This window comes from Artemia sp. Qi Xiang Cuo, chromosome 1 (genome assembly GCF_049724085.1).
Source record: "Artemia sp. Qi Xiang Cuo chromosome 1, ASM4972408v1, whole genome shotgun sequence".
NCBI classification, from domain to species: domain Eukaryota; kingdom Metazoa; phylum Arthropoda; class Branchiopoda; order Anostraca; family Artemiidae; genus Artemia; species Artemia sp. Qi Xiang Cuo.
Window position 1 is genome coordinate 73,506,295 of NC_142794.1, and position 16,861 is coordinate 73,523,155.

Here is a 16,861-nt window from a genome sequence, read left to right on the forward strand (position 1 = left end):
AGACTAGAACTGAAACTAAACTAGCACTTTCAATTTCCAATCAAATGAGCACTCTCTGAAGTTTATACAAGCATCCCTTCCATAAGAACCATATATGCCCTCAGGGCATAACTTAAGATGCAGGCTTCTGGGCCTTGGGAGGCTATGTTGATCCCAGAGTTTTTGTAATATGATCTTTGAAATATTTCTAAGAAATTGCTATTTCAAAGTTCTTATTGGATGGGTTTGAGGAAAAAAGGGTGTGGAGGGAAGGGGGTCTATTGGCCACCCGATCTCTTTTGACTCTTAAAAAGTGAAAAATAACTTTCAATTTCCAGTCAAATGAACCCTCTCTGAAGTTTATACGAGCATCCCTTCCATAAGAGCCATATATGCCCCCAGAGCATAATTACAACGTTTCTCCTCGGGCCCTGGGGGGTTGTGTCGACCCTGGGGGGTTGGGGGTTGCCATAACCTGTATCTTCGTATACAGGATGCTGAATGACGTTATAAGCGCAAAATATCTTGCAAATATTCCTCCATTTCTCAGATTTTCCATGCTTCAGGACCACATTTGACCACTGTCATCACTATAGCTTCCAATATTCCAATCTTGGTTCGCAGACTTATCTTATTCTTCCAAAAAAATTTCAACTGTGAAAAAACACCCTGAGCCTTGGCTATTGTACTGTTAACATCTTCACTCCTCCCATAATAAAAACTACGTCATAACAAAACTATGTGATGATCTCAGTAAAACTGTTATAAAACACAACCCATAGTAAAAAAAAAAGGTTTTTGAAAAAAAACGTGTTTTGGCAAAAAAAAACTATTCAGAAAACTAACAGTCATGAAAACTACATACCGTATTGGCTAATAAAAGAAAGAAAATCACTTTTTTTGCATGGGTAGCCTTGATATATTGTTCCCGTTCTTCCTCCACTGCTATTGGAGCTCTGGAACAGGCTAAAGATCTTTTTAAAGGTTTATTTTAAAAGAAATTGCTACATCTATTTACTCTTGTAATTAACAAAACACATAATTTAAAATAAAATCAATTTTTTGACAAATAACCGCATCTTCGTATACACGCTAATGAATAGCATCATAACCGTAACTTCTAGCCAATAGGATAATATAAAAAAAAAGGTTTAAAACAAACAAAGAAACTAAAATAAGAACATTTTGAAGTAACGATGAAAGGGTAACTTTTATTTTTTATTTTGAACACAAATTTTATAAGGACAGGGCAAGCGAAACATGGTAAACTCAGATAATTTGTACTAATTACACTACTTTCTAATCGCACTTGAATTTTTTTAAAGGCTTTTATTTTGTTGATTTAGAACACTAATTTTATTTTATTTTTTTATAAATGGAGTTTTAGAACAAAGGGCAGGTAGCCGCAATTCATTCCATATAAATTTCATCTCCAAAGGTTGCACTTGATGCACAGAAACATACTTTTTATATTCACATGCTTTGAGCTCCACTTTCCTGTGATTAATTAGACTAAAATGAACTGGGGAAATGTTTAATTTCTTAGCAACAATACCCGTTAAAAATACATCTTCCAAATGCACTAAGGGTGTGGATAATGCGGTTTCGTAGAGGCTATGAATTATATCCCCGCTCATGACATATGTAGTGCCTGACACATAGGGAGGATACACAGAGCCTGGAAAAATATGTTTAGGACAGTACCATTTTGAGGACGGGGAACGAATTGGAGCTGCATTACTAAACAAGCTGCCACCAATCAACCTTTTCTTTCCATACAAGTTCAGCATGTTCAATAGGTTATCTAAATGCAGATAAATATCATCGTCAACTTTTAACACAAATTCAGCTCCTTTGCAATATGTATCAGCCCATTTCAATAACATAACTGACTTAAGAGTAAGATTTTGGTACGTGTCAATAAAGTCTTCTTGTATAATGTCATTAAAAGCATCGTTCTCAGCAATGATTTGGCTTTCAAGACTAGAATTTAAAGGCCTCCCAAGAATAAAAGCCAAAACTATGTTGTGTCCATTATAACTAGAATGTTTAAAAGCAGATCCCCACGTCTGACGAATAGCTAAACGAGCATCAATATTGTCAATGGCAGATGGAACAATGACTAGTATGTGTGGGAGCGCTGTCTTACACAGATCTCCGTTGGGGATAATGGCTGTATTATTGTGGGGGCTTATATAGAGGCTTACATCCCGACTTTGGTTAACATTCCAGGGAAATTGAACTGTCTTTTTCTTTAGTGCCTCGTACAGAATGAACAAGATAAATCCAATAATAGTCACAACAAATATGGCACCAATCATAATGAAAAACTTCCGTTGAAACTTCCGTTTCGACACATTTCTCGGCCTTGAAATATCTATCATATATTTCTGATAAACCCTATCATAACGTGCGGCTAATAAGATCTGAAACTTTGGGATTGCGACAAAGCTTTGAGCTAGCAATTTTTTCGTTTTGTCATGCTTAGCCAGTGTGGTCTAAGAAATTATTTCCGGGACTAAGAATTTTTTCTCAATTACCAGTTTTTTTTAAAACACATTTTCTTTTTTGCTATGGGTCGTGTGTCATAAAAGTTTTACTGAAGTCATAACATAGTTTTATTATGACGTAGTTTTTATTATTGGAGCAGTGAAAATGTTAAAAGTATAATAGAATAGTAATGAGAGAATTTTATGGAAGAATAAGAAGATAAGTTTGCGAACCAAGATTAGAATATTGGAAGCTATAGTGATGACAGTGGAAATTGAAAGTTCTAGTTCACTTTTTAAAAGTCAAAAGATATCCGATGGGAACTAGCCCTACCCCCTCGCACGCCCTTTTTTCCCCAAACCCATCTGATACAAACTTTGAGATAGTTACTTTGTTAAAAATAGTTCAAAGATCACATAACGAAAACTCCGGGGTCGAAACAACCCCCCAGGGCCTGGGGCGTTGTAAGTTATTCACTGGGGGCTTATGTGGTTCTTATAGAAGGAATGCACGTATAGACTTTAGAGAGGCCATTTGAATGGAAATTGAAAGTTCTAGTTCACTTTTTAAGAGTCAAAAGAGATCGGAAGGTAGTTAGTCCCCCTCTATTGTCCTTTTTTCCCCAAACCCATCCGATACAAATTTTGAGATAACCATTTTTGTTAAATAGTTCAAAGGTCAGATAACAAGACTCAGGTGTCGACACAACCCCCTAGGGCCCGGGGACAGGCGTTGTAAGTTATGTCCATGGGGCATATATGGTTCTTATGAAAGGGATTTTGATATAAAATTCAGAGAGGGCTCATTTGATTGGAAACTGAAAGTTCTAGTTCATTATTTAAGAGTCAAAAGAGATCCGACGGCAACTAGCCACTCCACGTCCTTTTTTTCCAAAACCCATCTCATAAAAGTTTTGAGATAGCCATTTTGTTAAAAATAGTTCACAGGTCACACAAGAAAAAATCCGGTGTCAACGACTCCCCCCCCCCGGCCCGGGGGGCAGGCGTTGTAAGTTATACTCCGGGGCATATATGGTTCTTACAAATTTTGAGGTAGCTATTTTTTTTAAATAGTTCATACATCAGATAACAAAACTCCGGGGTCGACCTAACCCCAGAGCCCCGGGGCAAGTGTTTTAAGTTATGCCCCGGAGGCGTATAAAGTTTTTATGTAAGGGTCGTATAAACTTCGAAGGTGGCTCATTTAATTGGAAATTGAAATATCTAGTTGCCCCTTTATAAATCAAAAGTTAACGGAGGGCATCTACCCCCCTCCCCGACACAAACACCCTCTTTTCCCCAAATCTATCAAATGAAAATTTTGAGATAGCCAATTTGTTTGAAATAGTCCAAATATAAGATAACAAAAACTTCGTTGTCAACATACCTCCCTTCTCCCCACCAGAGCCAGAAAAAAGGTTTTAACTTATGCTGCGGGGGCATATAAGGTTCTAGTGGAAGAGGTGGTCGTATAAACTTTGGAGGGGAATAAAATGATTAGAAATCGAAAAGTTCTAATTCACCTTTTAAGAGCCAAAAGTTATCCGATGGCGACTAGCCCCCCCCCCCTCCCAACCTTCTTTTCCCCAAATGCGTCCAATCGAATTATTATATAGTTATTTTGTTCAAAATAGACCAAAGATAATATAACAAAACTCCAGGCATAAAATAGCCCCCCCCCCGGAATTCGGGGGCAAATGTTGTAAAATGTGCCCTGGGGGCATATAAGGATTTTATGGAAGATATAGTCGTATAAACTTCGGAGAGGGCTTATTTTGTAAATCATAATTTCTAGTGCCCTTCTCAAGAGTCAAAAGTCATTGGAGGGCAACTAGTCCCCCCCAAGGCTCTTTTCCCTCAAATGCATTCAATCAAAATTTTGAAACAGCTATTTTGTTCAAAATTGTTTAAAGATAAATAACAAAAAGTCCGGGGTCGACACATCCCCCCAGAGCCCGGGGGCAACTGCTTTAAGCTATGCCCCGAGGGCATATAAGGTTATATGTAAGGGGTAGTCGTATAAACTTCAGACATGACTCGTTTGACTGCAAATTGAAAGTTCTAGTTTCCTTTTTAAGAGTCATTAAAAGTGATCGGAGGGTATCTAACTCCACCCCCCACGCCTTTTCCCCCAACTACATCCGATAAAAATTCTGAGATAGCAATTTTGTTCAAAATAGTCAAAATTTAAATTACTATAAATTAGGGGTTGAGAAATCCTCCATAGCACCCGGGATAAAAATTGTAAGTGCTGTAAGTTGTAAGTTTTTAAGAATCGAAAGTGATCAAAAAGTAACAAGCTCTCTTGTGCCTTTTTTCTCTAAATGAGTCTTATCAAAATTTTGAAATAGCCATTTTATTCAAAATAGTCCAAAATTAAAATTTTTGTAATTTAGCCGCTTAAACATCTTCCTTAGCCCCCGGATGAAGGAATGTAACTCATGTTAGTTGCACATTATATACATATAAGGTTCTGTACAATCGATGATCGTGTTAATTTTGGAGGGGGCTCATTCGATGGGGAATTGAAACTTAAAGCTCTTTTTTAAAAGTCAAAATTGACCAATGGCTAACTAGCCCTTGCCCCACTTTCCCAAAAGGCATCCGGTCAAAATTTGGAGATAGTCATTTTGTTCAAAATAGTTCAAAGGTGAAATAACTGTGCTTCCGGGCTTGAACCCCCCCCCCCCACCACCATCCCCGGGGAAATGGCTCTGAGTTACGGAACTTAATTATTGTTACTTTGATATTTTGTCTACTTTTATACCTTGTTAACTATGATCCTTTCTTTACTTTGATACTGGTTTTGATACTTTGCTGAAAGTTTGATGTTGAAAAAAATCCTATTTTGATATAAGGAGTTTTTTTTTAAACTTGAAACTTTTTGCAATAAAAAAAAAAGAAAAAAAAATTAAATAAAAAAAAATTCCCAAAGGTTTTTTTTCCCAATTCTTTCTGAAAAAATTGGGGTTATGTACTTCTAATGAATAGCGTCTTCACTACAAACAAGAGTATGGCTACTGTCCGTTTTCCTAACTGTAAAAGTATCATTCTCTTACTTAAATAACCAATTCTCTAACTTAAGTAGCTAAAAAGTTCTGCAAAATTAGTTTAACTTTTTTTTTATAATAATTGGGAGAACAGAATTTAAACACAGGTGAAAACTGGATTAAGGATTGTTTGTTTGACCGCGATTGTGTTAAGTAAGTAGGGGTGATATACTTCTACTGAATTGTGTCTTTACTACAAAAAAGAGCATGGTTACTGCCCGTTTCTCTAACGGTAAAAGTATAAGGCCTACTGCATATTTGGCGCTTTACTAAAAGGAATTTTATTACAAATATTTACCTTTGTTCTTATTACAACAATGAAAATAAAATAAAAATTCCAGTGAAATCAGACCAGGATTTACCAATATGCCCCCTAAGCCCAGTGGCTGTCGCTATTCCCAAAGTTTGGGATATCCCCGAAAATCTTGCAAAAAAGGAGCGGCAAAAACGCTTGAGCCTCGAGGCGTCAAAGCTTTAAATCCGGCCAGGGTGAAACAATTCTTGAGCTGGTGAGCTTTCATCAATTTATATCATTATATATCCAATATTCAGTCTAATGTATTAGTTCTTACCAAAACTCTTAATTTACTTTGGAATAAAAAAGATATTTTGAACTAGGGATTTTGAAAAACTCGAAACTTTGCCAATCAAAAACGAACAGAAATTAATTCAAAAAAGCTTTCCGGAAGAGAAATTTCCTAAAGAAAAGTAAATGCCATATTAAACATAAGATCAGAAGAAATAGAAACCTACAATAACTCAAACTCAACACAACCAGAAATTACTATTAAAGAATAATTTCTGTTCGTTTTGGGTTTCATCCCAAAATGAACAGAAATTATATATACAATCATAGCAAAAAAACATGTATCAGGTACTAATATAAATGAACAAATAAATCTCAAAACGAATAAAGCTTAAGTTGAATATGCAAATCAAGCTTAAAACGAACAAAAATATTTTTTTATTGAGGTACAAATCCAACCCAAAACGAACAGAAATTAAATTAAACAGTCATAGGAAACAAACAAACAATAGTTACTAATATAAATGAGTAAATAAATCTTAAAACTGGTGAAACTTAAATTGAATATACAAATCCAGCTTGAAACGAACAAAAATCTCTACAAAGAAGAGCTTGGGTTTTGCCTTCTTCTTTCACTGTAGAAGTCTAAAACCCACTACGTCATTGGCGCTTTACTGAAAACTATATTAGTCTTGAACAATCTTGAAAAGTACAAATAAAATCAAACTGAATGTCTGATATATAATGCTATTAACTGTTGAAAGATCAGCAGTTCAAGATTTTATCTCACTGTAATTTTATTTTCATTTTCAATGCTGCAATAACTGGAAAAGAAAAAGCTTGTAATATATTTCGTTTTCAGTGAAGCACCAATGACGTACTAGGCTTTAGACTTTTACAGCTAGGGAAGGGGGCAGTATCCAAACTACTATTTGTAGGGAAGCTGTATTATTCTTAATTAAAATTTTGATATATAATGATACTAGTTGCTGAAAATTCATCAGTTCAAAATATAATTTTACTGTAATTTTTATGTTTATTTTCAATGTAGAACTAAGTACAAAAGAAAATATTTGTAATATAATTCGTTTTCAGTAAAGCGCCAATGACGCAGTAGGTTTTAGACTTTTACAGCCAAAGGAGGCAAAACCCAAACTCTTCTTTGAAGATTTTTGTTCGTTTTAAGCTTGCTTTGCATATTCAACTTAAGCTTTACTCGTTTTGAGATTTATTTGTTCATTTATATTAGTACCTGATGTATGTTTGTTTACTATGATTGCTTATATAATTTCTGTTCATTTAGGTTTTCATTTATTCTTCAATAGTTATGTCTGGTTGTTTTGAGTTATTTGAAGTTCCTATTTCTTCTGATCTTAAGTTTAATATTACCTTTACTTTTCTTTAGAAAACTTCTTTTTCGGAAGTTTTTTTTTTTTAATTAATAAATAAAAACAAGGATACATCAGTGCTACCAATGTTGATTTTCGTTGTTGTTCAGGGACGGGGACTGTCAGTTTCTATATAAGGTTTTTGGCTATTTCAACGGAGTAGTTTTTTTCTATCCGACGACTTTTTTAAGGTTTTTTACTTTTTTTTTCAAAATTCCCTCAAATTTGTTTTCATACTATATTTTAATTTCAAGACTAATTTAGATAATAGTTACCATTTCGGAATGAGCCAGAAGTGGAATTTTTTCTTCACTTGGCAGTTTTTTTGTTTTTTTGTTTGTTTGTTTTTTTAATGTGTATTTTCATTTTTGGTTAGTATGAGCCGTGGTTGGTCCTTTACTAGGCTATAGCTACCGCTGCAACCATAAATAGTTGATGATCTTTACTTTTAACGTTAATAACAGCATTCTTATATATCCTGGAATGATGTATCGTTCCGGGCAACCTTTGATTTGCAAAAACATTATGGTTGCACCGGTAGCTGCAAGATAGTAAAGAACGAAAAATGGCCCATAGTAACAAAAAAAAATAAAATACGCTTAAATAAAAACTGATAAGAGAGAAAAATTGTCATTTGTGATTTGTTGTTGGTTCAGAAATTGTAACTAATATTCCCATTAGTCTTAACAGTAAAATGTTATTTCGAAAATAAATTTATAGTAATTTCCGAAAATAGCCCCTAAAAAGTGGTGTCAGTTTTGAAAAATATTTTGGCCCAAGAAATTTAGCTGAAAAGAAAAATCTTTGTCAATCTGTCATCCTTCATCCCCAGAACGTGCCTTACCCATCTCAACCTTTCTCTGATACAAATACTCTGATAATATGAGTCAATGATACACTTTGAAGGGTGCCTTGGGTAACAGCGATGGTTATGTAGTTCGTTTTTTACTAGTTCTCGCTAAAGGAAATCCGAAGTCTTTTTCTTGTGTTTAACATTTCTTCTAGTGTTGGGTGATATTGGATATCGATATCGATATATCTCACTAAATGTCGATATCGAATATCGAAATGTAAATATCGATGTCAAAAACGATATTACTTAGGCTTTTTCTGGTATCTACCACTGAACGTTCAGCAGAAAAGATCCAAAATATAAATTTGTCTCGCAAATGGCCGAGAAGAAAAATAATGTATTCAATCTCTCGACTCATATATGGGTGGGTGGGGGGGGGGGCATGAGCCTGAGACAAGAATAAAATACATTTTTATACCACAATTCATTCAGGGTTCCTTCTTTTCTCTTTTTCTTTTTTTTGTAAGGATGAAATACTACACTTGCTTTTAACAGTCAAAATTTCTGGAAGAAAATCAAGTAAGATGAACACATGCTAAAAATTTATTATTATCTTGTATTAGAACTACTTGAGTCAAAAGATCTACGGTAAGATATCTGAGGATATCTAATAAATAAGAGGCAACCAAGCCAGTAGCACTAGCCCACAGAGTGAAGGAAAAGGGCTAAATAGTATCAACTGAAAAGCCCGCCTGTGTAAATAGAAGAAGAAGAAGATATGGTAATAAACAATATGCACAGCTCTATCCATAAGTTAGAATAACCAGTTCTCAAACTACGTTTAGGGACGATGGACTCTAAAATTTTGCTGAGAACCTCCGAAAGGCTTCGCTAGGTAAAATATTTTCTAGGCTTATAGACCTTGTTCAGATCACACTCATTGCGACTGCCACATACCTCAGTCCGCGTTTCAAGAAATTGTGTATTACCCCTGACGATCTTCTCCAAGTTGAGAGTAAAATAGCAAGAGACATGGGTTTGGCCTTACTAGAATCTATATCAACAGATGCAAGTGCCGTGACAGTCCCTGTGATTCAGCCACTACCGAATCAAACCAGTTTGCGGGGGTCACGTGACGAAGTTTCAGTAGTCAATGCAGGGCAAGCTTCGTCAGCAGCTGCACCTATCATGGTTCTCCAGATTTTAGTTCTAAGAAAAACTGATCCACTCAAGTCGTGGAAGTCTTAGAATATGGGTCTCAAAAATACCTATATGAAGTTGTCATAAAGTTAATGTCCATGTCCGTCACCAATGTCCTTTCTGGGAGTGGATTCCAAGTCTGATTAGTTAATCAAATAGTTTGTTGTAACAAACTGTAAGTAAGAAGCAACTCGGCCAAATAGCAACCAAAACACCAAAACAAGGAATTTCGATAATAATACATACATCAAATGAATTGGCTTTTTATGCCGGCTCCAGAAATATAAAGTTCATCAAGTTTCATGTACCCATCAAAAGCTATGAGCCAGAGAAAATTTGTATTATTTTCGAGACAGGGCGGGAACGCCCCCAAAAAGTCAAAGACTACTACTACTACTTTTGTAATTCTTGCCAGAAGAAAGATCACGGATGCGTGTTTATTTGTTCCTTTTTATTTTTTTTATTTTTTTATGCCAGGGTGATCATATTGAACCAATGGTCATGTAAGATCAGGAGAGGGCTTGCTCGAACTGAAATTACACTTCGAGTTCCCTGACCAATTGGAGGGCAACTAGATTACCCCCCCCCCCCGATCTTTTTTCCCAGTCATCCGATTAAAATTTTGAGATAGCCGTTTTGACCAGCATGGTTGAAAGGTCAAGGAATCATGTCTCAGGGGATGAAACAAACCTGCATATCCATGGGGAAAGGGTTGTAAGTTATGGGATTCGTCTAGTGTTTACATATAGTATTTTTTATTGGGAAGTAAATCGACATTTTTTGGGGAAGGTTAATTTTCTGTTGAGGGACTTTTTTGCAGGGGAGTTTTCCAAGGGGATAATTTTCTGTGGGAAGTGAAGTTTCCGGGGATGAATTTTCAAAGGGAAACTATACACGGGAGAATTTACAAGAATTCTGGTATGATTGTTTTTATTTGACTTACTTTCTCTTTTCCAATTAAATTTTACATATGGAGATATTCCAGGGAAATGGTCCAGAGTAAATTTTGAAACGAACTGAAATTGTCTGGGGGATTTTTCCGTGGGGGGGGGGGTCGGCGGGAGAGATTCTCCATGTGGGAATTTTACGCGGGGGAAACATTCCACTTAGAAATTGGGAGGAGAGAATTTCAGGGAAAAATTTTCCACGGAGGGAGGATCTCCGGCATGATTCGAAATTAAAAGAAAAACAAGTTTTTTTTTCAACCGAAAGTAGGCTAAAAAGAATTTTCCAGGCAGAATTGCCCTCAAAACGTTTTCTGGGGGGAATTTCCAGCAGGAGTGGAATTGTCTGGAGTAAGGGGAGCTTACACGGGAGGATCTTTCCAAGGAGGAATTTTCTTGGGAGGGATTTTCCGTGGATAGAAAAGGCAGATTTTCCGACATTATTTGAAAAACAATTAGAAATTAAATAAAAAATCTAATTTTTTTTAACTAAAAGTAAGGGGCAACATTAAAAATTAAAACGAACAGAAATTACTCCGTGTATGAGGGGGGATCTCCCTCCTTAAGCCTCACTCTTTACGATCATTTTAACTTTTCGCACCAATTATTTAAGAACAACTCCTGAAACACAAGAGCCGTTTAATTAAAGTAAGGAGATTTTTAAAATACAAATAAAACTTCGGTGTGAAAAGCGAGGTTTTGAGGAGAGGTTACCCCCCCCCTCATATACAGAACAATTTCTGTTCTTTTAAGTTTTAATGTTGCTCCTTACTTTCAGTTGAAAAAAATATTGTTTTAATTTATTCACTGAAAGGCAGAACCAATGCTCAGGGAAAAATATTGACATGTTGCTGATTTTGAATAGCCAAAAATAACCAGTAGCTTATTTTTCTTTATGCTGGGCCCGAGTAATTCCAAATCAGGGCTTTTGTGATATTCATTTATGTAATTGAAGTTTTTTGTATTTTATTCAACATTTGGAAAAAATGGGCAAAATACTCTTTAATTACAATTTTTGTTATTGAACTTGGGTATAACCTAAAGTTAAACTGAGCAAAAAAACTGATCAGAAATATCGAAATCGATAAATCGATCATCAAATATCAAAAGTAAAAATATCGATATATCGTTTAATCAAATTATCACCCAACACTAATTTTTTCACATATATTTTATCACATATCGGTTTTTGCTTATATTTTTGATTCATATCTTGTTTAATGTGTCAGTTTTATTTTTATTTCAGTTTTTATTTCAGAGTTTATTTAAATGGGGTGTAGCTTAACAAAAGAGGGAAAGTGGGGCAAGCATGTAAAACTAGTTGAAAAGGGGGGAATAGAGCATTAGGAATAGTTCTAAGTAGTCCCTTGAGGTCAGTAGGTCTCAGAGATATTAAGTTACAGAAGCGGGTGTTTGAGACTAAGATTAGGTCAGTAATGGAGTAGGGAGCAGAGGTTTGAGGGTATGGTAAGCTTGTTATATTAGAAAGGTTAATATTAAAGTATTATACTACTACTACTACTGAAAACTCACCGTAGTACAAAGCCACCCGAGGCCATTACATATTCTCTATTCTTGTACAAGAGAATTCTCAGAATTGAGACAAGAAAAAAGGCAGAACAGAAACAAGTAGCTAGAAATCCAGAAGAGGGTGAACAAAATAAAAAAAAAGAGCTATGTTTATTCTTGGTATTAAATGGATTGTATAGATTTTGATAATTAGCTAAAGAAACAAAGTTGCAAGTTTAGAATGTTATTAGTAAATTTCTAATCTTTATTTTTAAAATAGCCAAAATACTAGCAACAGGGGGAAAATCCTGAAAATAGCCAATATACCATTAGAGCCGTTATACTTAATAGCTTGATGGAATTTTAACTTGTTTCTTTTTTTTAATAAAACTTTATAAACAAAACTTATAAATAGCGGTGAGTTAGCTGCCAGATTGAAAAATTCGCTAAGTTTAAATTCTTCGGATCAAACGTAGAAATTTTGCGTGTGCATTAGTGCTTCAGTCTTTTCATAACAGAACAAACTGCCAAGGAAAAATGGAGGCATTCACATAAAGAGGGAAATTTTAACCGAGTCCCTAGTCCACCCTGCCCCTATCAATGGGACACATGGCCAGTAAAAACACCCTAAACTCCCAGGCTCTTCAATTTCTTAAACTGCAGGTGCACGTGAAATACACTCGGCAAAAGAACTGAATTTTACGGTTCAGATAGAAAACTGGCCTTCTAACTATAATTTACCACCTTTCTTGGTTCATCAAGGTATGTTGCAGACTTGGGGAATCTTTGGTCTCAAAAGTCTTTCAGCAAAAAACATAGCCAGAACATAAAAAAATGTCGAGGGGACGGGACAAAATCTTTATTAAATATTATCAACACCGACCTTCAATCCATTGGACATGATTGCTGACGATAGGACCCTTCTTCACTCCAAATCGTCTTTGTCAAAATCATTAACCATTTCTGTCGAATGCAACCGTCTGCCATATCAAAGTTAAACTGCCTCTCAACTTGTGTCCTGAACTAAGTACCATGTAAGCAAGAAACACCATAGAACTGAAGTGTTTATATTCTGGTCCTAGACAAAACGTAAACGCTTTGAAGGTCAATTATGGTCCATGGACCGTATTTTTTACGTTGCTATTCTTACTGCAATTCCCAAAATGTCCAATACGCCTGCTTGTCGATATAAACAAGACTTCAGTAAAAGTTTGTCAAGGAAAATTGTTTCGTACTTATAATTTTTAATCAAAGATGCTCTAGATTATTAATGTGGCTCTATTGTGCGTTCCGACAGACGGGGCAATTTTACTCTACCAGATCCCTTAAAATTACAAGTTTTCAACTGTTCTCCTGAATTTACACCAGGCTTGAATATTTTCAATGACTCAGGTTCTCATATTGGTAGGTTACATATATTCTCAAAAACAAAGTATTCATCTTAAGCATTATAATTTAGCGTTAGATTGAAATTAGACATATCTTTATCATTGGACGTGAAACAATGTTTCTAAAACTGTGTAAAATCTAAATCAAATTTTTTTTCTTACTCGAAAAAAAAAAATATAACCCGAATGTTTCAGGGAAAGTAATAGCCGATCTTTCCTTTTTTTTTACAAAATATTGCGAAATATATTAAGTTAAGTAGCATAAATGGCGACTACACTTCTAAATAATATATTTTTCAATAAGGGAACAAATAATGTGAAATACTTTTCGGGACTCTTCTTGGTTATCATACCACCTGACATTGAGTTTCTTTTAGCTGACACCTGCAAATCTAGACATGTCAGCGCGTTAAGTCCAACGACTGAAATAGCTTATAAGAGAGAAGAAGAAAGTCTTCTAATTTTCTTCTGTAAGTTTTGTGTCAAATTTCACGAAAATCCTGATAAATAGCTCTCCAGTAACGCAGCAATGGGAAGGGGTGGACACTGAAGGGTCCCCGAATGCAAGGAGTTGGGCCCCTGCCAAAATAGTATCCTGGCTGACTGTGGTCTATTCCCTCCCTTCTGGGCGTGAAAAAAAAAGGTTGGATGAAAAAGGCAAAGACATACAGAGGAAATAGCGCATCTCAAAACCATGTTCTCACTCATAATTTTCGCCATGCTGCTACATTCTTACTGCAACAAAGATCAGTCCAAAAAAAAATCGCAGTAAAAGAACTTTTATATTTCAATTGAGCACTAAGCCACAATTTAGTGACATTTAACATAGTTTATTAGCGCAACTTGAAGAGGGGGACAACAAACTACTCATGACATCAAATGCGAACATTGCCTTTCATACTGAGAATTTGTTTAAGAACCTCTTGAGCATCACAATAAAGCTGAGATGGAAACGGGGCTCCAGATGTATCCATCAAATAAAGGAGCTCGGCACAATTTGAATAAATCTCGGAAACTAGTGGATCATCTAGGGTGGATTCATCAATCTTCATAGCAACAAATTGTTCAAGTAGTACCATAAAGGATGAACTAACAATTTCCAATTTTTTACCAATTGGACTATCCCCTGGTAGTTGGACCGATTCGACTGGTTCAATATCAGGATACTTTGGAAAACTTTTAACACAAGCCTCACAGCTGCAACGAAAGAAATACTGTTCACTCAGGACTTTTTTTCTATATGAGTAGTCATGCATGGCAAAATGATAGCCATAGTTATCGAAAATTTGTTCTCCAGCTTTAATTGTGCGAATGGCAGTGACAACACCGGTCGTGCCACAACAATGTCGAACTACATTCGGATTACAGGAATGGTTGAGCAAACTTAACGTCGCAAACGCAGCCGCACCTATTTCTTCTAGGGAGCTAGAACGAACATCTTCACCATTAAAAACTAGTTCTGAGATTTCATGCGCATTGCACGGCAAGTTCATTAAATGCAAGAGCATAAGTTCAGCGGCTAATTTTCTCCAAGCTTCTGTAATTATTTCCTCATTGAAAAAAATATCCGCGATGACAACTGATGTAACACTTCGTTTAAAAAGATCACTTTGTGTTCGTTTCTTTCGGTTATGAACAAGGTACAATATAGGTAAGTAGCTACTAGAAGAATAAACACCACTATCTTCACAGCCGTCGCCTAAAACATCTGAATTTACCTGCAGTACATAATCATTCAGTTTTTCAAAGCCAAAACTCATTGCAAGTACGAATATTCGTGTAGCAAGGAACGCCATCTTCCCAACATCTAGCATCATAAGAGATGGCAATATCCGACACTCCAGTTTATGTATAGGAATAGCCAATCCTTGGCATTGTTTTCCACAATACATTGTCTGAAATGAAAAATCAAAGATTACAATCAAATTCTCAATTTAGGTTCCACATGCTTTCAGACAGCGGGGTTAAATGTTATTTAGCTTAACACATGTTGTAATTCAGAAAAACCATTTTATACAAATAATTTTGTAGATCTCTTAACAAAATCCTGGTTCAAGGTATAGTTCCTGTGTGCAATTTTGGTAAAATTTTCAAAATAATCTTGGGAATGTTCTTAGATAATTAAGTGCTTTTTGTATTTGACCGAAGACAATTTTATAAATAAAATGATAACCTCTGTTGCCCATATAATAGCCTTTCGATCTTTTTCGGATCATGTCTTTTTTTTGCTGTTGATCAGAGCCATAAAGTAATATATTACTTGAAAAGGGAAAAATTCAATTTCGAATTACTGATCTTCACTAAATATGATGAGGGGAAGTCAGATCCGATGTCCAACGTGTACACATTGGGAGCCAAAAAGATAACCTTCTGGACCCTATAAGTGATTCTCCTGTGTTGGAGTCCAAGTCTTTACTTTCGAAAATTGACTCCCAGAGTTTACCATATACTAAACTAGTGAAATAGCTGGTTTAGCCGCTTTTTAGCTAGCAAAACCCTGTTTCGTCAGCATTTTGAGGCCGGCCCGCTTTAGATGCTGGATTGTCTCACTTCACTTGGTAGCTCAGATCTTCAAAGCTCACCAATTGGAATCTTCCTTCCTTGTAACGGAATTACAGTAAAAATCAGTCATTTCAAAGGGACTCCTCCAAACTAGAAGCAGGACCGACACAGAACCCCTTGCTTCCTGACCGCTTAGAAGACCACAAATATACAGACGTTGACCATTCTGTCATACTTTGGTCATAGTCAGAAAAATACAGCATTTTCTCGAATAAAAAAAAAAACCAACACCGCAAAGATATCTTCTTTATAAGCTTGACCCTCCCTCTCCCCCCCCCATTTTCCCTCATTCTGGGAAAATTTATATACACGAACAGTATTTTGCCCATACCTCCCGACAAAATTCTTGCTCACTTCCCTCCCCAAAGAAAATTTTAATAGTCTCTCTGCGCTAGATTATTCGTTTTGTTGAGTGTTATTTATTGGTAATGCAATAAAAGAAAGTATATAAAAAGTTGGCCAATTTCTAACACTTGTTGAGTTTCTGCCAAACCAGAATGCATGAAACGTAGACAAATTAAAATTCAAAAATATGTTGGTAGCACTATTACTGCCAGGCCATCATGGATGCAGCGGTAGCCGCAGCCTAGTAAAGGATGAACCTCGGTCAATGACCCTTTTTGATCCTTTTTGGGTTATATTAGGGTCCGAGGAAATAAAAGATAATAAAAGAAAATATTATTGTGTTTTTTTTTTCGGGTTTTGTCCGGCATGCAGTAATGCATTGGATTGTGTTTTTTAAATGATATGTTTGTTTATTTATTTATTGTAACCCGTTTGTAATTTAAAAAAAAAAAAATGGTAACCCAAAGTTAATTATTTTGAAATATTTATCAAAACCATAGGGAATATTTATGCTCTTCCCTTAGATGACATGGGTTACGAATTATGTGAATGCATAGAAGAGACAATCCAAAACATTGGTACAAAAGGAACAAAGACGAAAATTTGCAATAACATTTTATTGATGAAGAGACTGACAAAGGAGCATATTTCTTCTGAAATAGACTAATATGAAAGGATGGCAAATATG

At 35.6% G+C, this 16,861-nt stretch overlaps 2 protein-coding genes across 3 annotated transcripts in view; both read right to left on the reverse strand.

Moving 5' to 3' along the window:
* The window catches only part of LOC148956701 (beta-1,3-galactosyltransferase 1-like), a 4,410-nt gene extending 974 nt beyond the window's left edge, over positions 1 to 3,436 (reverse strand). Inside the window, exon 1 of the mRNA XM_089091773.1 lies at positions 1,347 to 3,436. Within this exon, the coding sequence (XP_088947899.1) occupies positions 1,347 to 2,363 (1,017 nt within the window). The 5' untranslated portion in view covers positions 2,364 to 3,436. The remainder of the gene's footprint in view (positions 1 to 1,346) is intronic.
* A 9,000-nt stretch (positions 3,437 to 12,436) lies between these two features.
* The window catches only part of LOC148956702 (protein-lysine N-methyltransferase SMYD4-like), a 70,934-nt gene continuing 66,509 nt past the window's right edge, over positions 12,437 to 16,861 (reverse strand). For both annotated transcript variants that reach the window (XM_089086825.1, XM_089086833.1), the window contains exon 4: positions 12,437 to 15,161. In XM_089086825.1, coding sequence (XP_088942951.1) covers positions 14,142 to 15,161 — 1,020 coding nt within the window. In that variant the 3' untranslated portion in view covers positions 12,437 to 14,141. The remainder of the gene's footprint in view (positions 15,162 to 16,861) is intronic.